Here is a 24070-nt window from a genome sequence, read left to right as displayed (position 1 = left end):
GGCTTCCCAAGTGGCTCAGTGGGTAAAGAATCTGCCTGCAGTCCGGGAGACCCAGGAGACACGGGTTTGATTCCTTTGTTGTCAAAATCCCCTGGAGGAGGCATGGCAACCCACTCCAGTGTTCTTGCCTGAAGAATCCCATGGATGAGGAGCAGGTTACAGTCCATAGGGTTGAAAAGAGTTGGACATGATTGAAATGCCATATGTTTAAAATTTTTTTTAATTTTCTCAAAATAGAAAGTTTTAAAAGCTGATTCATGTTGTAGATAAATATGTATACACATATATGAAAATATGTGTATATGTGTGTGTGAAACATAACATATATGTTTGTTATATATGTTATGGGATTGTTAGTGTCTGCCAGAATTTTAAAGCCAGAGAAATCCACCTTGGTCAGTTGGGGGACAAGCTAGTAGATGGCATGATACGAGGAATAAGAACAGGGACCATAGCTGTTTGGCTGCCTTGTCCTTAGCAATATGCTTTCTAATTCAGAATCCAATCTGAGCTCTAAACCAGAATCATCACTGCCTTTAGTTATAACCTCCATGGATTTTTTAAGCAGCCTAGGTTGCCTGATACATGCTCCTTGGCCTTGGACTGGAGCTCCTTGTCCCATCCTGGTAAATGATCAGGTTTTAGTGATGGTGCAGTTGTCATGAATGCCTTGAAAACTATTTGTTTAATTTATTCCTCTATTGTTTGTGGTTCCAGAAATTTATTAACTCTCACATCAGTCCCTTCCATTTTTAAGGCCCAATATCTACGTTCAAAGCAAAGCAAAGTATCCAGTTAATTCGTACAAGTCTTTCTTCAGTGTTCCAACCCCCTTTTTCCTAGAAATTTATGTACCACATTTCTTGCATGATTCCCCCTCCTCCAACATTGGGTACACATAAATAGTGGGTGTTGAAAGGATAAGGGGGATTGTATAATTAAATTACCACCAGCTGTCTGAAGGCTTGGTCATACTTTCTTTCCTTGAGGTTTTTGTTACAGCTGACAGACAAGGCTAACTAGTGAAGTGTGAATAAACACACACACACACAAGGCTAACTGCTGCTGCTAAGTCGCTTCAGTCGTGTCCGACTCTGTGCGACCCCATAGACGGCAGCCCACCAGGCTCCCCCGTCCCTGGGATTCTCCAGGCAAGAACACTGGAGTGGGTTGCCATTTCCTTCTCCAATGCATGAAAGTGAAAAGTGAAAGTGAAGTTGCTCAGTCGTGTCCGACCCTCAGCGACCCCACGGACTGCAGCCTACCAGGCTCCTCCATCCATGGGATTTTCCAGGCAAGAGTACTGGAGTGGGGTGCCATTGCCTTCTCCGAGGCTAATTGTGAAGTGTAAATAAACACACACACACACACACACACACACACACACACACACACACACACGGAGTCCTCAAGACAAGGGAAGAAGCTCTGAGATAAAGGGAGGAACATAAGACAGAGGAAATAACCACTTTTGTCCCTAGAACTCCAACCAGGAAGTGAGGGAACCAGGTCTTTCAACTTCCTTGCCAGTGTCTTGGTCTCATGTGATGAATCAGAGAGCTGAGAAGTGAAAAATCTGGATCACTGGCCTAGCCCTAGATACCAGTTTGGAATAAGAACTGAAACTAAAATTCACAACTTCTATACAGGGTTGGAATCCTGCCCGGTATACAAACATTAATAAAAGAATAGCTATGATTTATTGAATGCTTAAAATGTGCTGTACAATGAATTATACACTTTTCATGTGTTATTTCATTTTGTTCTCACCATTAGCCTACTAGGTAAGTCATATTATCATTAACCTTAGTCTACAAATGAGGAAATCAAAGCACACAGTTTAAGTAACTTGTCAGCATCACAAAGCTGGAAATCGATGGGGCTGATCAGAGCCCAAGTCTGCCTTAGCCAGTGATGTCAGCACCACTGCGCAGCTCTTCCAAATGAGTGGGACCCTAGGCAGTCATTCTTGGGCTTCCCTTATGGCTCAGCTGGTAAAGAATCTGCCTGCAATGTGGGAGACCTGGGTTCGACCCCTGAGTTGGGAAGAGCCCCTGGAGAAGGGAAAGGCTACCCACTCCAGTATTCTGGCCTGGAGAATTCCATGGACTGTATAGTCCATGGGGTCGCAAAGAGTCAGACACAACTGAGCAACTTTCACTTTCACTAGGCAGTCATTCAGAGGAGACTGGGGACGTTTCTCCTTCTACCAGTGAAACTTTAGATTTTTTAAGTAAAAGTACTGCCTTTTGTAATCCTAATATATGACAAAGATTTTTATTACTAGCATCCTTCATGACCCTACTCAGGCACTACCTTTTTCATGAAACTTTCTCTAATCAGATTGAATTAATCAGTCACTCATTTGTGTTCCTCTTTGTACCTTTATCACAGCACTTACACAATTTGATTTGTATGGTGATATGATGAATTCCTGCCTCACTTTCCACACTAGATTTTTTAAATTAATTTTTATTGGACTATAGTTACTTTACAATGTTGTGTTGGTTTATACTGTAAAGCAAAGTGAATCAGCTATGTGTGTATACGTATGTCCCCTCCCTTTTAAGCTTCCTTCCCATTCAGGTCACCACAGGGCATTAAGTAGAGTTCCCTGTACTTTACAGTATGTTTGCATTAGTTATCTATTTTATACATATTATCAATAATGTACATGTGTCAACCCTAGTCTCCCAATTCCTCCCACCACCACCCCCCACTTCCCACCTTGGTATCCATACATGTGTTCTCTATGTCTGTGTCTATATTTTTGCTTTGCAAATAGGGTCATCTATACCAATGGCTCAGTGGGTAAAGAATCTGTGCTAATGCAGGAGATCAGGGTTCGATCCCTGGGTTGGGAAGATCCCTTGGAGTAAGAAATGGCAACCCACTCCAGTATTCTTGCCTGGAAAATTCCATGGACAGAGGAGCCTGGTGGGTTATAGTTCATGAGGTTGCAGAGTCAGACATGACTGAGCACACATACCATTTTTCTAAATTCCACATATATGCATTAATATATGATATTTGTTTTTCTCTTTCTGACTTACTTCACTCTGTATGACTATGACACTCTTTAGGTCCATCCACATCTTTACAAATGACCCTGTTTGTTCTTTTTTATGGTTGAGTAATATTCCATTGTATAGATGTATCAGTCTTCTTTATCCATTCATCTGCTGATGGACTTTTAGGTTGCTTCCATGTCATACCTATTGTAAATAGTGCTGCTATGAACATTGGAATGCACATGTCTTTTTTTCTGGGAATATGCCCAGTAGTCCTACACTAGATTTTAAACATGAAGTACACAGCCTAGCACATGCTCCTGTAGGCACTGAACTAATGTTGAACTGCATGAACTAAGGCAACCAAATTGTCCCTGAGTTTTATTAACCAAATACATTTATTTGGTGTCATGAGCTTAGCTACCTTTGATCTCCCACTTTTTCATTTAGGAAATGAAATATTTTTTAAAAGCCCCTTCCCCATCACAAATATTTCTACTTATCTCAAGGGGTATCTCCCAATCTCTCCTAAACTGCTCCTGGTTCTGCTCTCTGTTGCCCTGAGGCACAGCTGCCACTTGGCTTCCTATGTATGGTCCTGGATCACACATCTCCTCCAGCCTCTGCCCAATTCCAGCTACTGGAGGGCAGATCTTTCAATTCATGTACTCGTAACCTTTTCTCTCCAGGTTACTTGCATGGCTCGGGGAAGCAGGCACATCCATCCAAGTCTCAATTCTGCCAATTAGTTTCCCCTGTTGCACTAATAATACAGATAACAGATTTGCATTTATGAACTCTGTTGGACAGTTTTCACCACATAAAGCTCCAGTTTTATTATACCTAGGAACCTGCTTTTCTTACTAGCCCATCATTAAGTTTCTTTAAGGCTTCATTTCCTCACTTATAAAAGAAGGTTGCTTTCCTGGGACGTTAATGCTGCTTGGTTTCTTTTCGTTGCACTTGTCACCATCTGGCATGTTGTGGTTATTTCTTTGTCTATTGTCTGCCTATCGCAGTAGACTGTAAACTCCATGAAACAGGGTCTTTGCTGGTTATTTTTTTAACTGCTCTGTCTCTAATATATATTAATATAATAATTTTGCCTGACATGTAACAGTCCTCAGTATTTTTGAATGAATGAATGAGATAATGTATCAGGATTATTGTGTACATTTTAAGGCATTCTTCCAGTTGTCTACTTCTTCATAATGATGTACTTCAAAACAGTGGCTCAACACTATTTTATTATATCTTGTGATTTTGTGGGTCAGGAATTTGGACAGGTCTCAGCTGAGCAATTTGTCTGCATCATGTGATATTCACTGGGTCACTCAGTAGAATTAAGCTGAAGGCTGCTCTGGAGTTCCCAAAGCAACTACACTCACATCTGGCACAGAATCCACATGAGACCTAGTGCCTGCATGCAGACTGCTGGGTAATATTTCACAAGGGTCTCAGGGCCTGTCCTCAGTGTCTCTCCAGAAAAGTAATCACACTTCTTTCATGGCAACTCAGAATATCAAGGGCTTCCCAGGTGGCGCTAGTGGTAAAGAACCCACCTGCCAATGCAGGAGATGTAAGAGGGCAAGATTTGATCCCTGGGTTGGGAAGACCACCTACAGAAGGAAATGGCAACCCACTCCAGTATTCTTGCCTGGAGAATCCCATGGACCGAGGGACCTAGTGGTCCACAGGGTCGAAAAGAGTCGGACACGACTGAAGCGACTTAGCACGCAGGTAGAAGCTGATGCAACCTCAGAATTTATGACCTCACAGCACATTCTATGGGTCAAGAAAGTCACTAAACCCAAATCTCCCAAAGGAATTAGTGAAGAATTTTCAACCATCTTTAATTGACCATATTCTTCCACCTTTTGACCATAAGCATTACTACACGCATTGCTCACTTCATCCCAAAGTCCCTGCAAGTTTCATAACTTTTCCTGTGTTGATTCGGAAGTCCAGAATCTCTCCATCTAAGTCAAGTTCAGGTGAAGAAGAGACTTCTGGGTTACAGCTCCTTGAAGTCTGATTCCTCTTGATCTGAAGATTTCTTGGTGTCCTCTGGGCTCTTCATTCTGCTCTTTGAGTCATTCTTCCTTTTTAATAAGAAACAGTCCTTTTTTTGCAGTTGAGTAACTTTTTTTCTCATTTTTTAAAAAACTTTTTATTTTGTATTGGAGTACAGTTGATTAACAATGTTGCATTAGTTTTAGGTGTTCCACAAAGTGATTCAGTTATATGTATTCCTGTATCTAATCATTTTCAAATTCTTTTCCCATTTTTATAAAAATGCTCCAGAAAGTAAGCATAGAGGGAACATGCTGCTGCTGCTGCTAAGTCGCTTCAGTCGTGTCCGACACTGTGCGACCCCATAGATGGCAGCCCACCAGGCTCCTCTGTCACTGGGATTCTCCAGGCAAGAATACTGGAGTGGGTTGCCATTTCCTTCTCCAATGCATGCATGCATGCTAAGTCACTTCAGTCGTGTCCAACTCTGTGCGACCCTATGGACAGCAGCCCTCCACGCTCCTCTGTCTACAGGATTCTCCAGGCAAGAATACTGGAGTGGGTTGCCATTTCCTTCTCCCTACAGGGAACATACCTCAACATGATAAAGGCCATGTATGACAAACTTAGAGCTAACATCATACTCAGTGGTGAAAAGCTAAAAGCATTTCCTCTAAGATCAGGAACAAGACAAGGATGTCCACTCTGGCCCGTTTTATGCAGTTGAGTAACTTAGCCTGCTTCCTCTCAGCAGCCAGTTGAAGGTCCAGAGGTATCTTTTCCTGCTGTATTGTCTTAATCCCTTTCAGTACATGCTGGTACAATTGGCTTAAAAACTTTGAGGTCATCTTTTGTACTAATTTAAAATTAACTCTTCTAGACAAGAGACACACTGCTTTTTATTGTGAAACAGTCTTCTCTTCCTTGGGCTGCCTGAGAGGCTGCTATAGGATCAGTATCAGTATCAGTTCAGTCGCTCAGTCGGGTCTGACTCTTTGAGACCACATGGACTGCAGCCTGCCAGGCTTCCCTGTCCATCACCAACTCCCGGAGCTTGCTCAAACTCATGTCCTTTGAGTCAGTGATGCCATCCAACCATCTCATTCTCTGTTGTCCCTTTCTCCTGCCTTCAATCTTTCTCAGCATCACGGTCTTTTCTAATGAGCCACTTCTTCATGTCAGATGGCTAAAGAATTGGAGTTTCAGCTTCAGCATCAGTCCTTGCAATGAATATTCAGGAATGATTTCCTTTAGGATGACTGGTATGATCTCCTTGCAGTCCAAGGGACTCTTAGGCATCCTCTCCAACACCACAGTTCAAAAGCATTAATTCTTCAGCACTCAGCTTTCTTTATGGTCCAACTCTCACATCCGTACATGACTACTGGAAAAACCATAGCTTTGACTAGACAGACCTTTGTTGGCAAAGTAATGTCTCTACTTTTTAATATGCTATCTAGGTTTGTCATAGCTTTTCTTCCAAGAAACAAGCGTCTTTTAATTTCATGGCTGTAGTCACCATCTGCAGTGATTTTGAGTGATTTTGATTTGAGCCCAAGAAAATAAAGTCTCTCACTGTTTTCATTATTTCCCCATCTATTTACCATGAAGTGATGGGACTGGATGCCATGATCTTCATTTTTTGAATGTTGAGTTTTAAGCCAGCTTTTTCACTCTCCTCTTTAACTTTTATCAAGAGACTCTTTAGTTCCTTTTCACTTTCTGCCATAAAGGTGGTGTCATCTGCATATCTGAGATTATTGATATTTCTCCCAGCAATGTTGATTCCAGCTTGTGGTTCATCCAGCCTGGCATTTCACATGATGCATATAAGTTAAATAAGCAGGGTGACAATATACAGTCTTGACGTACTCCTTTCCCAATTTGGGACATGGTCCATTGTTCCGTGTCTGGTTCTAACTGTTGCTTTTTGACCTGCATACAAATTTCTCAGGAGGCAAGTAAGGTGGTCTGGCATTTCTATCTCTTGAAGAATTTTCCACAGTTTGTTGTGATCCACACAGTCAAAGGCTTTGGCATAGTCAATAAAGCAGAAGTAGATGTTTTTCTGGAATTCTCTTGCTTTTTCTGTGATCCAGCAGATGCTGGCAATTTGATCTCTGGTTCCTCTGCCTTTTCTGAATCTAGCTTGAACATCTGGAGGTTCTCGGTTCACATACTCTTGAAATCTTGCTTGGAGAATTCTGAGCATTACTTTGCTAGCATGTTAGATGAATGCAATTGTGCAGTAGTTTGAACATTCTTTGGCTTTGCCTTTCTTTGGGATTGGAATGGAAACTGACCTTTTCCAGTCCTGTGGCCACTGCTGAGTTTTCCAGATCTGCTGGCATACTGAGTGTAGCACTTTAAAGCATCATCTTTTAGGATTTGAAATAGCTCAACTAGAATTCCCGTCACCTCCACTAGCTTTGTTTGCAGTGATGCTTCCTAAGGCCCATTTGACTTCACATTCCAGGATGTCTGGCTCTAGGTGAGTGATCACAACATGGTGGTTATCTTGGTCACCAAGATCTTTTTGTATAATTCTTCTGTGTATTCTTGCCACTCTTCTTAATATCTTCTGCTTCTATGGTTAGTTCCATACCATTTCTGTCCTTTATTGTTCCCATCTTTGCATGAAATGTTCCCTTGGTATCTCTAATTTTCTTGAAGAGATCTCTAGTCTTTCCCATTCTGTTGTTTTCCTCTATTTCTTTGCATGGATCACTGAAAAAGGATTTCTTATCTCTCCTTGCTACTCTTTGGAACTCTGCATTCAGATGGGTATATCTTTCCTTTCCTCCTTTGCCTTTCACTTCTCTTCTTTTCTCGGCTACTTGGAAGGCCTCCTCAGACAATCGTTTTGCCTTTTTGCATTTCTTTTTCTTGGAGATGGTCCTGATCACTGCCTCCTGTGCAATATCACTATAGGATAATATGATATAGGATAATGGTAATTATCCTATAGGATAATGGGCCCTGAACATTTTAGAAGCTCTTTTGTCTAGTGGAAAGACACATGCTTAAGCTTCATATAGGTCTTTTTGTTTGACTGAAATGGTGTATGAGGCGCTATCTTAAATCTTCTTGAGGTCTTAACCATGTCATGTGTCTAATACTTAAATCCTGGATTTGATTTTTTGTTTTTTCTTTTGTCCTGAAACTGCTTCCTATTTTGAAAGCTTTTGCTGTCTGGGGAAAATGAAGATGAGAGCAGTTTGACTTTTGACTAGCAAACCCTGACTATATTTCTTCTAAATTCTGCTTAAAAACTGAATGGTTCTTCTTTTTTTTTAGCCCATCTTTTATATTCATATATTATCATATGTGACTAAAAGCAACCAGTTAGTATATTTTCAATTCTGCCTAAAAATTTTCTCTGCCAGATCTTCCCATTCATTAGGTAACATTTTCTGTTTTCCACATTCCCGTGGGTAATGGTGTTGCTAAATTTCTGCCAGTACATAACATAGGTTATTTTTTTTTCAGTCTCCAATAATATTTTCTTCACTGTCCTTCATAGACTCTTCAGCAGTCTCCTCAGTGTCCTTCCAGCTTCATTAAGAGGTCTTTACAGCTTCTGTGGCATCCAAGTCCCAAAGATACTGCCACTGGTTTTAAGTTTTTGTTACAGCTATGCCCCGGAGAAGGAAATGGCAACCCACTCCAGTGTTCTTGCCTGGAGTATCCCAGGGACAGAGGAGCTTGGTGGGCTGCCAGCTATGGGGTCGCACACAGTTGGACACGACTGAAGCGACTTAGCAGCAGCAGCAGCACAGCTACACCCCACTTAAAGGTACCAAATATGGTACCACTATCTAATGCTACTTAGGAAACTATTCCAAAACCTATGGCTCGACAAAAATCACGTTATTATATCTCAGGGTTTTGCGTGTGTACATGTTGAGTCGCTTCAATTATGTCCAGCTCTGTGACTCTATGGACTGTAGCCCGCCAGGCTCCTCTGTCCATGAGATTCTCCAGGCAAGAATATTGGAGTGGGTTGCCTTTTCCTACTCCAGGGGATCTTCCTGACCCAGGGATCGAACCCTCTTTCCTATGTCTCTTGCACTGGCAGTTGAGTTCTTTACCACTAGTGCCACCAGGGAAGCCCCATCTCATGGTTTTAGGGACCGTTAATTCTAGCATGACTCAGCAGGGTAAATCTATTCTGTATAACCACAGCTGGAGTTGCTTGATTATTCCAGCTGGTGGCTGAACTGATCTGGACGGTCCCAGACTGCTTTGCTCACATGCCAGACACCTTGATGGGAACTTCTAGATGGTGGGCTCAACTAGGCCCCTCTCTCTGTCTCTTCACGTAGTCTCGGGCCTTCTCCACATGGTTTCTCTAGCATGGGAGTTTCTTATCTGGCAGCTCAGGGCTTCAAAAGTAAGTGCCTTCAAGAGTCTAGTATGAAACTGCAAGGCTTTTTTTGAATTAGCCCCAGAAGGCCTAGAACATCTTTTGTATTATATTCTATAGTCAGTTAGATCTAAGATTAAAAAAAAAAAGCAAGAAGAATTAGATTCCATCTCTCAATGGAAGAAGAAGGAAAGAATTTGTGGTGGTCTTTGCTACAGACACTCTATCCTTGCCTGCAGAATGATTGCTGTCTGAGAAGGACATTTTTTTTTTAATTAATTTTATTGGAGTATAGTTGCTTTGGAGAAGGAAATGGCAACCCACTCCAGTATTCTTGCCTGGAGAATCCCATGGACAGAGGAGGCTGGTGGGCTGCTGTCCTTGGGGTCACACAGAGTCAGACATGACTGAAGCGACTTAGCCTGCATGCATGCATTGGAGAAGGAAATGGCAACCCACTCCAGTATTCTTGCCTGGAGAATCCCATGGACAGAGGAACCTGGTGGGCTGCTGTCTATGGGGTCACACAGAGTCGGACACTACTGAAGCAACTTAGCAGCAGCAGCATAATTTCTTTATAACTATAGATGTATTAGTTTCTACTGTACAGCAAAATGAATCAGCCATATACATACATATATCCCTTCCCTTTTGGACATTTTAAACCCAAGGTTAGAGAGGTGGACATGGAGCTGTGAGGGACAAAGGACACGTCTATTCATTAACTACGTCAGCTGAGTCAACTGCAGTGGTCAGTGAAGTGACAGGTGTGGCAAACGTATCGTCCTCCTATCTAAGTCTCAGTGAATGTTAGGGGTCAAAATTAGGGAAACAGCATACGTGGTGAGTGGCTAAGCATGATGCTTTGGAGCTAAACTGGTTTCAAATCTTAGCTTTATATACGGAGACAATATTTACCTCCCTGTGTCCTACATTAATTACTTACAAAACAAATAACTAGAGCTTACCTCATTACATTATTGTGAGGATGAAAGGAGTCAGTACATATTATACCTTTAGAAGAGAATATGGCAAAAAATATATTAGACATGGTTATTTTATTGCCTTATAGTTCATGAAGCAATCCATCAAGGTGGGGAGAAGGAAGGGAAAGGAAATTAAAAAACTAAATAAATGGAAGGTAAACGTACCATTGGAGTATTTGGAACTGATGATGAAGACAGGCTCAGTGGGTAAAGACTCCACCTGCAGTGCAGAAACCACAGGAGACTTGGTTTCGATCCCTGGGTTTGGAAGATCCCCTGAAGTAGGAAATGGCAACCCAATCCAGTATTCCTGCCTGGAAAATTCCATGGACAGAGGAGCCTGGTAGGTTACAGTCTATTTTTTGTCCTATTTTTTGTCCCTTATCATCAATTCAAATATTTCCTGAAGCACCATCAGTTGACCAGTTCAGAAGCAGTGTACTCAGGAAAGAATAATATAACTGGTTTAATTTATCAACATTATCTATCCAGATTGAGTTCTAATCTAGAAAAATGAGAGAGATATGCAGGGAGGAAGATATGTGACTTTCTACCATAATGATCCATGGAATCTATAGTCTTCTGCCTATCTTATAATGAATTAAAAAATTAAACGAAATTCTTAAAAAAAGCTCTGTGAGGATAGGCCATGTTATTCTGTAGTAATAAATAACCCCTAGAATGTCCTTAGAGATCTGGTGATTAAGAATCTTCCTTGCAATACAGGGGATGCAGGTTCCATTCTTGGTCAGGGAACTAAAATTCCACATCCTGGGGAGCAACTAAGCCCGTGCTGCAACTGCTGAAGCCCATGCAGCACTAGGGAGCCCACATGCTGCAACTAAGACCTGGGGCAACCAAATAAATAAATAATTGATTAAAAAACAATCTCAAAATCTCAGTAACTTAATACGACAAAAGTGTATCTCTTGCTCATTCCACATGTTCATTTTGGCCCAGCAGGAACACTGGACATTAGAGTCATTTAGAGACCCCAGCTGATAAAAGTTTCATCTTGATGAGCATTATTCTCCAAAGATCAGTACAACAGTGGAAATTGACAGTAACTGGTAGATTGTATTTTTATTTCAGAATACTCACCCCTTCTGTACTCTGTGGGCAGAGTGCGATTTCCTGCATCATGACTCTGGACTTGGCCATGTGACTTACCTTGGAGAATTAAATATGGCAGAAGGGACAATGTATTTGTTCTGAGCAGAGACTTTAAGAGACATCACAGTCTCTGCCAACTCTCTTAACACTCCTGTATGCTACCATTAGAAGAATATTCCCCAGGTAGCCACTGCTTCTTCAATAGGCATCCTGGAATGAGAGCTACATGGAGCAGAGTTGAATCCATGCCCAACCAACCCATACCTGAACCACAGATCCTTGAGTGCAATTGGATGTTTGTTGTACAATGCTGAGATTTGGGAGCTCTTTGTTAAGCAGCATTGTTTCAGCACAAAGATGACTAATACAGTGATCAACACAGCAGGATTTCATGACTAGCTACTACAGATAATGGTTTGCAAGTAAACATATGAAATAGGAACTTGCTAGTATTCTAAGAAATATAAGATAAAATGAGATGATATTAGTTATATACTATATAAATACAGATAGATATCTAAAAGGTCTTATAACTATTAAGTTATTACTTGAAAGTGAAAGTCGCTCTGTCAAGTCCAACTCTTTGCGACCCCATGGACTATACAGTCCATGGAATTCTCCAGGCCAGAATACTGGAGTGGGTAGTCTTTCCCTTCTCCAGGGGATCTTCCCAACCCAGGGATTGAACACAGGTCTCCTGCATTGCAGGTGGATTCTTTACCAGCTGAGCCACAAGGGAAGCCCAATAATACTGGAGTGGGTAGCCTATCCCTTCTCTAGCAGATCTTCCAGTCCCAGGAATTGAACCAGGATCTCCTGCAATGCAGGTGGATTCTTTACCAAGCTATCAGGGAAGCCCCTAGTTATTACTTATCTATTGGATAAGGAAAAAATTAAAATGATAAATCTTAGTGCTCTTTAAACTGTGCAATATGATAAAATTAGAAGGTTCTTTTACTATACAATTTCGTTACCTTAAAAAGTTATACTAAGGAAATAATTCAAAAGAATAAAATAATGAAGTAGGAAAGTTCATTAAGGCATTGTTAATAAGAGTCTGATATTAGAAATAACATAACTATGCAGTAATAGAATATTATTAAGTAAACTATAGTTATATTGATATATAATCATTAGAATAATAAATATGAATATTCTGTAACAATATGGACAAATATCTAATAAATGAGAAAAGGGGGGATATAGCTAAGCTGTACATAATTGTAACTATACAAATGGTTATGTAATATTGAGTATATGGATAATAATTATAGGAAATATGGAGAAATTTAAACAGTTGTGCTGGAGAAGTGGATATATGGTTGAATATTTTCTTTTAAAACTTAAGACAATACTTATGGCTGATTCATGTTGTAGTGTGACAGAAATCAATGCAACATTGTAAAGCAATTATCATTCAATTAAAATAAAAAAAATAAAGTGAGAGGAAAAAATAAAATGAAAAAATAAAATAAAAAGTTAGTTCTTTTAACAGTAAATTTAATTAAAAAAATTTCTTTTTTCAACAATATACTCTTGTAAGTGTAGGAGAGAGTCAACATTTGCATTAGATGACATATTTTTAAAAGATTGGAAAAAAGTTAAACAAACTTTAACATTGATTATCTCTTGGTATGATAGATGATTTAATTTCTATATACTTTTCTGTATTTTTCAATTCTTTTACAATGAATGTTTTATGACCTTTGTAAAAGTTATTTTAAAAATGAGCATATATACCTATGACTGATTCATGTTGACAAATGGCAGAAATCAATATAATATTGTAAAGCAATTATCCTCCAATTGTTTAGTCACTCAGTTGTGTCCGACTCTTTGTGACCCCATAGACTGTAACCCGCCAGGCTCCTCTGTCCATGGGGATTCTCCAGGCAAGAATATTACCCTCCTCCAGAGGATCTTCCCAACCCAGGGACCGAACCCAGGTCTCCCCCATTGCAGGCAGATTCTTTACCACCTGAGCTTCTGGGGAAGCCCATCCTCTAATGAAAAATAAATAAATTTAAAAAAATAAAAATTTTAAAATGAGCATATTTTCTAGCCTTGCGTCTGTGACACCCACAGTTTATCTAGCTAATGCTATAATTTTTGAATATAGCACATGTCTGGCTGTAGACACAGTTCCTCTCCAAACTCAGTAGCCCATAATTTGGTTTGAGACAAAACTAAATAAAGCACCAACTTCGGTATGGAAGATGGAACTCTAGCTCTCCCTGCCCACCTTTTTTTCTTTTTTTCTTCTTTGCCTTTAGAATCAGCAGGGGATTCTTTTTGAGAGAGGTGACCTGGTGAGCCTTGTATCAGGTCAAACTGGACCTTAAAACATTTCCTGGAAACATTCTAAGCTCAGGAGCAGCATGGTCTTCAGTTCAGTTCAGTCACTCAGTCGTGTCTGACTCTTTGCGACCCCATGAATCATAGCACACCAGGCCTCCCTGTCCATCACCAACTCCCGGAGTTCACCCAGACTTACGTCCATCGAGTCAGTGATGCCATCCAGCCATCTCATCCTCTGTCCTCCCCTTCTCCTCTTGCCCCCAATCCCTCCCAGCATCAGAGCCTTTTCCAGTGAGTCAGGTCTTCGCATGAGGTGGCCAAAATGCTGGAGTTTCAGCTTTAGCATCATTCCTTCCAAAGAAATCCCAGCATGGTCTTAGGTACAAGCTATGTTGAGGTTGGTGGGCAGGTCTTTCAGATATTTCTTCTGAAATCTCAGATGTTACCCTGCCCTTCCAACCCTTAGTCTGTACTGATAATTAGGAGAATTAACTGACGAGGAGGAATGATGGTTTGCCCCAAGAACACAGGCTCCCTAGAGTCTCCCCAACACTCAGTCTCACCAATACTCATGCTTCCTAAGTTAAACTCTTAGGATACCTGAGAGGATTAATTTGTTCTAGAGAAGGTTTGTTGGTCTTTTCTTCAGCGGACATGTCTCAGGGGCCGCACCATATAGAAGACAGCCTGTATCAGAGCCTTACCAGACCTTGAGCCTCTTTGGTCTCAAATTTATCATCTGTGAAATGAATATAACTAAGTCAACCTTGCCACATGTGGGCACTATAAAGCTTTCTGCAAATTAAAAAAAGGTCAGTGGTAATGCTAATCACAGTGATTATGTCACTTAATAAAAAGGTTTTATTTTAGAGCTAAAAAGAAGCTTCGGGGCTGTACGCACTTTAATTATAGCATGTCTGATATGTCGAAACTCTGTTACTTAAATAGATGATACAGGGTCTCAGGCATCGGGATCGCCAAAGAGCCTTTTTCTATGATTTTTGAACAGTTAGAGGGAAGGTTTGGGTTCTGATGGCCACTGTCTTGGGCTTCCCTGGTGGCTCAGACGGCAAGGAATCCATCTGCAATGCGGGATACCTGGGTTTGATCCCTGGGTTGGGAAGATCCCCTGGAGGAGGGCATGGCAACCCACTCCAGTATTCTTGCCTGGAGAATCCCATTGACAGAGGAGCCCGGCAGGCTGCAGTCCATGGGGTCGCAAAACGTCAGACACGTTTGAGTGACTAAGCACGCATGAACGGCCACTGTCTTGAAGCTTTTCCAGGAAGTTCAGGGACCCACTGCCCTCTTGAAGCTAACAAAGCCCAGTAGCCTTTGTGCTTGGGAAATTGAAACCCAGGGAGATACAATACCATAATATCAAGATGTCTGAGATGGAGGCAGCTAATGAGGATGTAAGGTTTTGTAAGAATGCCTCCTTTCCCGAGTAAAGTTCCTGGTCCCCACATTAATGGTGACACTGACATATGAAATCTCTGGGAAAATAGCATCATGTCTTATAACCCTGTAAGGGCTGCATTTGCTTTCAGATTGCACCTAAAACGTTCCTAGACTCCAGCTCTGGCTGGGGGGTTACCTGTGGGTGGGGTAATGCAGGCACCCAAGAGGACTTCCTCTCCAGATTTTCCCATCAGTTGGTTGGTTTTTCCAGAGCCCCTCGGTGGTTCAGGGAAGGGACAGAGGGCTTGGTGCGGAGTCCTCTAAGCCCTCTGCTCCTCTGCCAGCATCATCCAGGCAGGGAAGACTGAAGGGTGTGTTCAGGCCGCGGCGTGTAACCTGGGGCCGACTGGGCCCCAGCACACTGGCTGCGGGGAGCCCCGCCTCCCCTCGCGGTTGACAGCTCAGCTGGTGCCGAGCAACTCGTGCCAGCCAGTGGTGTCTCAGCCTGGAGTGTGTGCGCGCACCGCCGCGCTGCCCCTGGCCCCAGCTCCCCAAACAGCGCTGGGCGCCACTCGGCTCCTGTCGGCTTCCTACTGAGAACAGTCCCTCCCTTGTGCCCTAGCACGGTTAGCTAGAGGTTTGGCCACGTCAAATCGGGTTTTCTGAAGAAGCACGGAGCAGAGCTCTCTCTTCGCCGACACAGAAAGAGGGAGCTGGGGAAGACAAGGTTCTTTGCGCTGGAGATTCGAGGGCCAGGCTTCTCATTTTCCCAGGCTGCTTCCACTCCCGGGTGAGGAGCGCCCCGCGAGTAAGGACAGCGCCTGGAAAATGGAGCAGGCGTGGACACGGTAGGTGAGCTGCGTCTTTCCCGCCGCTCTCTGGCTTTGGTGTCTCCCCCACCCCCCCCCCCGCCCCCCGCCCCCGGCCCCATTACCCTTTTGGAGAGGTCGCCCCTCACCACTAGGGGCCTTTGAAAGCTTCTCTTTTCATCGCCTCCTCCTCCCTAATTCCCAGCCCACTTCTTCTAGTCTCCTGCACATCTGTCCATCTGTTCTCTGGTGTCTCGCTGCTTAAGGAATCTCCCTTCCACTTAGTTTCAATGTTAAAAATAACCAGTGAGGCTGCTGGAAGTTTTTGTGGAAGGGTTTCTCTGTCTTTTAATTGATCCACAGATCAGAGGGAATTCCCTCAGGTCTGTCTTTAGAGATACCTTTGATTTCAGATACCTTGAAAAATATCAGATGGCTTCTCAGCCTGCCACGTTTTCCTTCTCAACTTCACCCTGTACTAGTCTCACACCAGAGCTCATTTCCAGAGTCTCCAGTTGAAGCTGACTCTGTGGGAGGAAAAGAGAAGGAGACCAGGGTGCCGGTTATTGCTTAGGCTTTCTCGAGGTCAGGGTGACAGTTGCTTTTAGGTCAGAATTTGGAGATACACTGTGGAATTGTGTTTCCCCCATGCCCCACTGCTTCCCGCCGATATACTTTCAAATGCAGCTCACTCTTGAGACAAAGAGTTCATTTTTGTTTTTCAGGGGAAGAGTGATGGAAAGGCTGTATTCAGAGATGTTTCCATAACAGATAGGTTGTCATCTCCAAGATTTAGCTTTGGAGAATTGGAGTGGAACTCAGATGTGTGTTATTGAGTTCTAATAGAGGGCAAATTGTACTAACACAGAAGGTAAATATGGTGCTTAACAGTACTTGTGAAATAGACCTGGGAGATTTTAGCCGGTTGTTCAACATGGGAGAACTGTATAACGTGAACTTTGAAGAAAGGGCACATTGAAGGTGAGAGTGTGTTGATGAGAAGTACACTATCCAGATTTACTTTTTTCTCTTTTCTGCTCTTCACAGGCCTCTCCTAGAGGCCAGAGTTCCATTTTGAGCATCACTGGATAACGGCAGTGCAATCAGGAGTCTTCAGGGGGCTGAGAACCACACTTGAGGGGTGACCAAAGACCTGGGGCTCTTTAGTCTGGGGGAGTAAAGACTTGGGGTGAGAGCTTCAGGGCTGCTGGCTATATTTAAAATTTTCAATCAACTTTCAAATGGGGTTCATTCAAGGATCAGAGATGAGGTCTGGAGACAAAGACTTCATTTTTGTTTTTCAGTGGAAGGATGGTGGAAAGGCTGTATTGCTCCCTTAAAATATTTGAGGAGCAATTGGTGGTAGAGGGATTAGGCCGATTTAGAATCTCTTAGAACAGAACAACCAATGGGAGCAAGTTGTGAGGATGCAAGTTATAGCTTGGTACAAAGGAAAGGTTTTCTAACAAGTGACCTTCCTGGACATAAATAGGTTTCTAACCCTGGAATTATTCAAGCACAGACTTGGTGACCACTTGATGATAATGAGGGTGAATGTATCAGGGATTCTTGCCTCTATCAGTATTTTTCTCACTTAAAAAAAAAAGTATTATTTATTAATTTTTTGAACTTTTTCGATGTAGCCATTTCAGACAACTTCAGAAATGTCAGAAAAATCACAAATCATATGTTTATGATTTTTAGGAGTCAATTTAATGAACTGAGTATACCCATGTAGCAAGCACTAAGATCAAGAAAAGGAATATAACCAGCACCCCTGAAGCCCTTGTGACCCCCAGGATAACCATTATCCTAACTTTTAACACCATAGATAAGTTTTGCCTGCTTTTGAACTTCATGTAAGTGAAATTATCCACTGTGTACCCTTTTGTATCTGGCTTCTTTGACTCAATCTTATGTTGTACAGTTCTTCTGCATTGTGTGTAGTTGTAGTTCATTCACTTTTGCTTCTATGTAGGGTTCTATTATGTGTTGATATATCAAATGTATTTGTCCATTCTGTTATTAATGAGCATTTGGGGCTATTATGAATATAGTGTTCCTACAAAGATTCCTGTATCTGTCTTTTGGTGAACATAAGTACACATTTCTGTTGAGTAAATATATGGAATTGCTAGGTAATAGGAAATGCATGTTCAGCTTTTGTAGATACTTCTGAACAATTTTCTAAAGTGATTATAAAGAGGATATTCAAAGATATGAGATACAGTGTAAAGGAGCTCCACACCACTAGTCATCAGAGAAATGCATATTGGAACCACAATGTCATACCACTAGGTGCCTATCACAATGGCTGAAATGAAAGAGAAAACACCAACCGTTGGTGAAGTAGAAGAGTCTTTATGTTCACACTTTTTTTCTAATTCTACCCTCAATAAGAAAGGTATTTACTCTGCAACCAAATACACACAATATATAACTGAATCAAATGTTTCATGTAACAATCCTTATCCTTACTATGTGTTCTGTACTCCGATCTTTCCCAACCTATTCCTTTACTTTAAAAAAAATGCTTGTGTGACTCAGTTTATTTCACCACCTAATGGGTCACAGATGGAAAAATCCTGTAATCATATATCGTAACTGATGTATCAGATACTTCCTAACTGGCAGCTAAGATCAGTTCATAAACATTTTAAATGTGAGCCAATACAGGCAAGGCACACTGTGCTGAATGCTGAGAGTAAACAAATGGATGAAAGACAGTTTCTGCCTTTGAGGTTTTGACTTTGTTGTCTATAATTCTAGAAGAGGCTAAAGCAGACATACGCATTGGCTGCTCTTGGAGCGCAGTGATGGTGGTGGTGGTGGTAGTTTCGTTGCTAAGTCTTGTCTGACTCTTGTGACCCCCATGGACTGTAGCCCACCAGGCTTCACTGTCCATGGGATTCTCCAGGCAAGAATACTGGAGTAGGTTGCCATTTTCTCCTCCAGGGGATCTTCCCAAGCCAGGGATCGGACCTGGGTCTCCTGTATTGGCAGGTGTATTCTTTACTACCTGAGGGGTTCTACTTGGGGGGTTCAAAAAATAAAAATTAACTATAAAGCTACCATCTATATCAAGCTTGCATTTGTTAGCTTTTGTGTTAATCACTTTGTGAACTTTATTTCACCTAATCCCTGTACCCCTGTGAGGTCTAAAGTAAATGTTATTTTTTATTTATTATTTAAAATTTAGGCTGCACTGGGTCTTTGTTGTGGCACGCCAGCTCTCTTGTTGTGGTGTGGGGTCTCCAGAGCATGTGGGCTTAGTTGCCACATGGCATGTGGGATCTTAGTTCCCCACACAGAGACTGAACCCGCATCCCCTGCACTGGAAGGTGGATTCTTAACCACTGGACCACCAGGGAAGTCCCTTAAGTAAATGTTAATATAGTCATTTTAAAGACAAGAAAATTGAACTTTAGATTAAAATCTTGGCCACACACAGCTGAGGAAGAAATATAGCCTCAGTTCAGTCACTCAGTCATGTCCAACTCTTTGCGACCCCATGAATTGGAGCACACCAGGCCTCCCTGTCCATCACCAACTCCTGGAGTTCACCCAGACTCACGTCCATCGAGTCAGTGATGCCATCCAGCCGTCTCATCCTCTGTCGTCCCCTTCTCCTCCTGCCCCCAATCCCTCTCAGCATCAGAGTCTTTTCCAATGAGTCAACTCTTCGCATGAGGTGGCCAAAGTACTGGAGTTTCACTTTAGCATCATTCCTTCCAAAGAAATCCCAGGGCTGATCTCCTTCAGAATGGACTGGTTGGATCTCCTTGCAGTCCAAGGGACTTTCAAGAGTCTTCTCCAGCACCACAGTTCAAAAGCATACATTCTTCGGCACTCAGCCTTCTTCACAGTCCAACTCTCACATCCATACATGACCACTGGAAAAACCATAGCTTTGACTAGATGGACCTTTGTTGGAAATGTAATGTCTCTGCTTTGGAATATGCTCTCTAGGTTGGTCATAACTTTCCTTCCAAGGAGTAAGCGTCTTTTAATTTCATGGCTGCAGTCACCATCTGCAGTGATTTTGGAGCCCAGAAAAATAAAGTCTGACACTGTTTCCACTGTTTCCCCATCTATTTCCCATGAAGTGATGGGACTGGATGCCATGGTCTTTGTTTTCTGAATGTTGAGCTTTAAGCCAACTTTTTCCCTCTCCTCTTTCACTTTCATCAAGAGGCTTTTTAGTTCCTCTTCACTTTCTGCCATAAGGGTGGTGTCATCTGAGGTTTTATATATATATATATATATATGCATCTCAGGTGCATATCTGAGGTTATTGATATTTCTCCCAGCAATCTTGATTCCAGCTTGTGTTTCTTCCAGTCCAGTGTTTCTCATGATGTACTCTGCATATAAGTTAAATAAGCAGGGTGACAATATACAGTCTTGACATACTTCTTTTCCTATCTGGAACCAGTCTGTTGTTCCATGTCCAGTTCTAACTGTTGCTTCCTGACCTGCATACAGGTTTCTCAAAGGCAGGTCAGGTGGTCTGGTATTCCCATCTCTTTCAGAATTTTCCAGTTTATTGTGATCCACACAGTCAAAGGCTTTGGCATAGTCAATAAAGCAGAAATAGATGTTTTTCTGGAACTCTCTTGCTTTTTTGATGATCCAGCGGATGTTGGCAATTTGATCTCTGGTTCCTCTGCCTTTTCTAAGACCAGCTTGAACATCTGGAAGTTCACGGTTCACGTATTGCTGAAGCCTGGCTTGGAGAATTTTGAGCATTACTTTACTAGCGTGTGAGATGAGTGCAATTGTGCGGTAGTTTGACCATTCTTTGGCATTGCCTTTCTTTGGGATTGGAATGAAAACTGACCTTTTCCAGTCCTGTGGCCACTGCTGAGTTTTCCAAATTTGCTGGCATATTGAGTGCAGCACTTTCACAGCATCATCTTTCAGGATTTGAAGTAGCTCAACTGGAATTCCATCACCTCCACTAGCTTTGTTTGTAGTGATGCTTTCTAAGGCCCACTTGACTTCACATTCCAGAATGTCTGGCTCTAGGTCAGTGATCACACCATCGTGATTATCTGTGTCATGAAGATCTTTTTTGTACAGTTCTTCTGTGTATTCTTGCCACCTCTTCTTAATATCTTCTGCTTCTGTTAGGTCCATACCATTTCTGTCCTTTATCGAGCCCATCTTTGCATGAAATGTTCCCTTGGTATCTCTAATTTTCTTGAAGAGATCTCTAGTCTTTCCCATTCTGTTGTTTTCCTCTATTTCTTTGCATTGATTGCTGAAGGCTTTCTTATCTCTTTTTGCTATTCTTTGGAACTCTGCATTCAGATGCTTTTATCTTTCCTTTTCTCCTTTGCTTTTCACTTCTCTTCTTTTCACAGCTATTTGTAAGGCCTCCCCAGACAGCCATTTGGCTTTTTTGCATTTCTTTTCCATGGGGATGGTCTTGATCCCTGTCTGCTGTACAATGTCACGGACCTCATTCCATAGTTCATCAGGCACTCTATCTATCAGATCTAGGCCCTTAAATCTATTTCTCACTTCCACTGTATAATCATAAGGGATTTGGTTTAGGTCATACCTGAATGGTCTAGTGGTTTTCCCTACTTTCTTCAATTTGAGTCTGAATTTGGCAATAAGGAGTTCATGGTCTGAGCCACAGTCAGCTCCTGGTCTTGTTTTTGCTGACTGTATAGAGCTTCTCCATCTTTGGCCGCAAGGAATATAATCAATCTGATTTCAGTGTTCACCATCAGCCTGGAACAATCTAATTTCAAAGTCTGTTCTCTTAGTTACTTCATTTGATTGAGTCTTGTAGATGACTTGGTTTCTGAGTTGCTTCTGAAGCTGCTTACTTACCATGACTATGATTAAGCTTATGTATAAGTTTAAGACTATGATTCTGTTCCCAAATTTCATTCTTGAAATTTCTGGAAATTCCCCTCACAGAGGGATTCTTCACATAAGCCTCCATATTCTTTATCTTGCTCAGTCTACCCATAAAGAACAGGGTGCTGAGTATTTGAGTTCTTAAATATCCCCTACTCCCAGCTGTATGTCATCTACCCGGTGCAAGTCAGTGGGAGTAATTTTCCCCCCAGGAATGTTGCCTGACTGCTGCCAGACTCTTTGGTTAAATCATTGGGAGAGAGCATGTTTGGTTCTGAAACAGCAAATTTCCAGTGAATACAATGGCTTTACAAAACGCTGGTTTGGGTCTTCCCTGGTGGTGCAGTGGATAAGACTCCATGTCTCCACTTAAGGGGGTGTGGGTTTGATTGCTTGGTCAGGGAAGATCCCCCAGACTGTGGCCAAAAACAAAAAAAAAATTGGTTTGGTCCCTAACCAAATTAATATCCATGAATCAGGAAAGGGTTGTCAGAGCCATACACTCATGGGGATGATGAGGAGGTGATGATGAAGGTAGTTTTGCTCACTTCATTGGTCTAGAATCCATCAGGCAAACCGCTTCTACTGCTCTAAATGTTTGTGCGTGCGTACTCAGTCATTCAGTTGTGTCTGACTCTTTTCAACCCTAAGAACTGTCGCCCACCAGGCTCTTCTGTCCATGAGATTCTCCAGGGAAGAATACTGGAGTAGGTTATCATTTCCTCCTCTAGGGGATCTTCCCAATACAGGGATCAAACCCTAACCCAGGGATCAAGCCCACATCTCCTGCTTGGCAGGAGGATTCTTTACTACATGAACCACCTAGGAAGCCTCTCTAAATGTTTAGCATTCACCTGTCTGGACTAGCAGGCTTCCCTGGTGGCTCAGCGGTTAAGAATCTGCCTGCCATACAGGTGGTGTGGGTTTGATCCCTGAGTTGGGAAGATCTCCTAAAAGAAGAAATGGCAACCCACTCTGATATTCTTGCCTGGGAAATCTCATGGACAGAGGAGCCTGGTGGGCTACAGTTCATGGGGTCACAAAAGAGAAGGGCACGACTTAGCGACTAAACAACAGTCTGGAATAGCATCTCCCTAGAACAGTGGAGTGTGAATCCCTTTTTATAGTAGTTTCCTTTTGCTGCGATGACAAATTACCACAAATTTAGTGGCCTAGAACAGCACCAATTTATTATTTTGCAGTTCTAGAGATCAGAAGTCTGAAAATTGGTCTTCTGGGCTAAAATCAAGGGGTCAGCAGATCTGTGTTTCTCCTTGAGGCTCTTGGGAAGAATCCATTCCTTGCCTTTTTCCAGCCTAAAGAGGCTGTCCACATGGCTTGGTTCATGGTCCTTTCCCGGCAATGACATCACTCCAGTCTGTTTCTTCATCCCACCTCCTCTCATTCTGACTCTCCTATGTATCTCTCACGAGGACCCTTGTGATTACGTTAGATGCAGTGGGGGTACTCTGGGATAGTCTTATCATCTCAAAATCGTTAATCACATCTGAAAATGCCCTTTGCCACGAAAGTGGCATATCCACAGGTTCCAGAGATTAGGAATGCGGACTTACCTGGAGAGCCGGTATTCAGCCTGCCACACTGTTAAATTCTGGAAAGAGCATTACTAATTTTCCTCCCCCTTTACATGGAAATGTTCTTGTTTCTAGCATATGGGAAAGCTAAATAAAAGTAAGGCAAATCGTATATGAACCTTATACAACTTCCCTGAACAAATAACTCAAGAAAAAGAGAACTTGAACTATTTAGGGGCCACCTTTAAGATTTCCCAGGTGGCGCTAGTGATAAAGAACCCGCCTGCCAGTGCAGGAGATGCAAGAGATACAGGTTCCACCCCTGGGTCAGGAAGATCTCCTGGAGGAGGACATGGCAATCCACTCCAGTATTCTTGTCTGGAGAATCCCATGGACAGAGGAGCCTGGCGAGCTACAGTCCATGGGGTCGCAAAGAGTCGGACACGGCTGAGCAATTTTCTCTTCACTTAAGATTGAAGGTTAGGAAAGGAAATTAGCAAAGTAATCCATCTGTTTTGGTTTGTTTTCTATTACCCTGTAATTTAATTTAATAAAATGCAAGCATTAATTGTTTTTGCCCATTGTGGCTGTGAACATTTAAAGAAGGGAAGTAATATCCAAGAAATTCAGTAGTAATTCAGTCTCAAAATTTTTTAAGTTTTTT

At 42.1% G+C, this 24070-nt stretch overlaps 1 protein-coding gene across 9 annotated transcripts in view; it reads left to right on the top strand.

The window, feature by feature from the left end:
• Nucleotides 1-24070, top strand: part of LOC102407486 (phosphodiesterase 4D interacting protein) — a 240015-nt gene that overhangs the window by 18978 nt on the left and 196967 nt on the right. The window contains exon 1 of one of the 9 annotated variants that reach the window (XM_025288001.3): nt 15806-16036. The exons of the other annotated variants lie outside the window; for them this stretch is intronic. Coding sequence (XP_025143786.3) covers nt 16017-16036 — 20 coding nt within the window. The 5' untranslated portion in view covers nt 15806-16016. Of the gene's footprint in view, nt 1-15805; nt 16037-24070 lie in introns of those variants that run through there. 9 annotated transcript variants of the gene reach the window in all.

This window comes from Bubalus bubalis, chromosome 6, assembly GCF_019923935.1.
Source record: "Bubalus bubalis isolate 160015118507 breed Murrah chromosome 6, NDDB_SH_1, whole genome shotgun sequence".
Taxonomy (NCBI): domain Eukaryota; kingdom Metazoa; phylum Chordata; class Mammalia; order Artiodactyla; family Bovidae; genus Bubalus; species Bubalus bubalis.
Note: the sequence above shows the minus strand (reverse complement) of the source record. Positions and strands in the feature narration are given on the sequence as shown.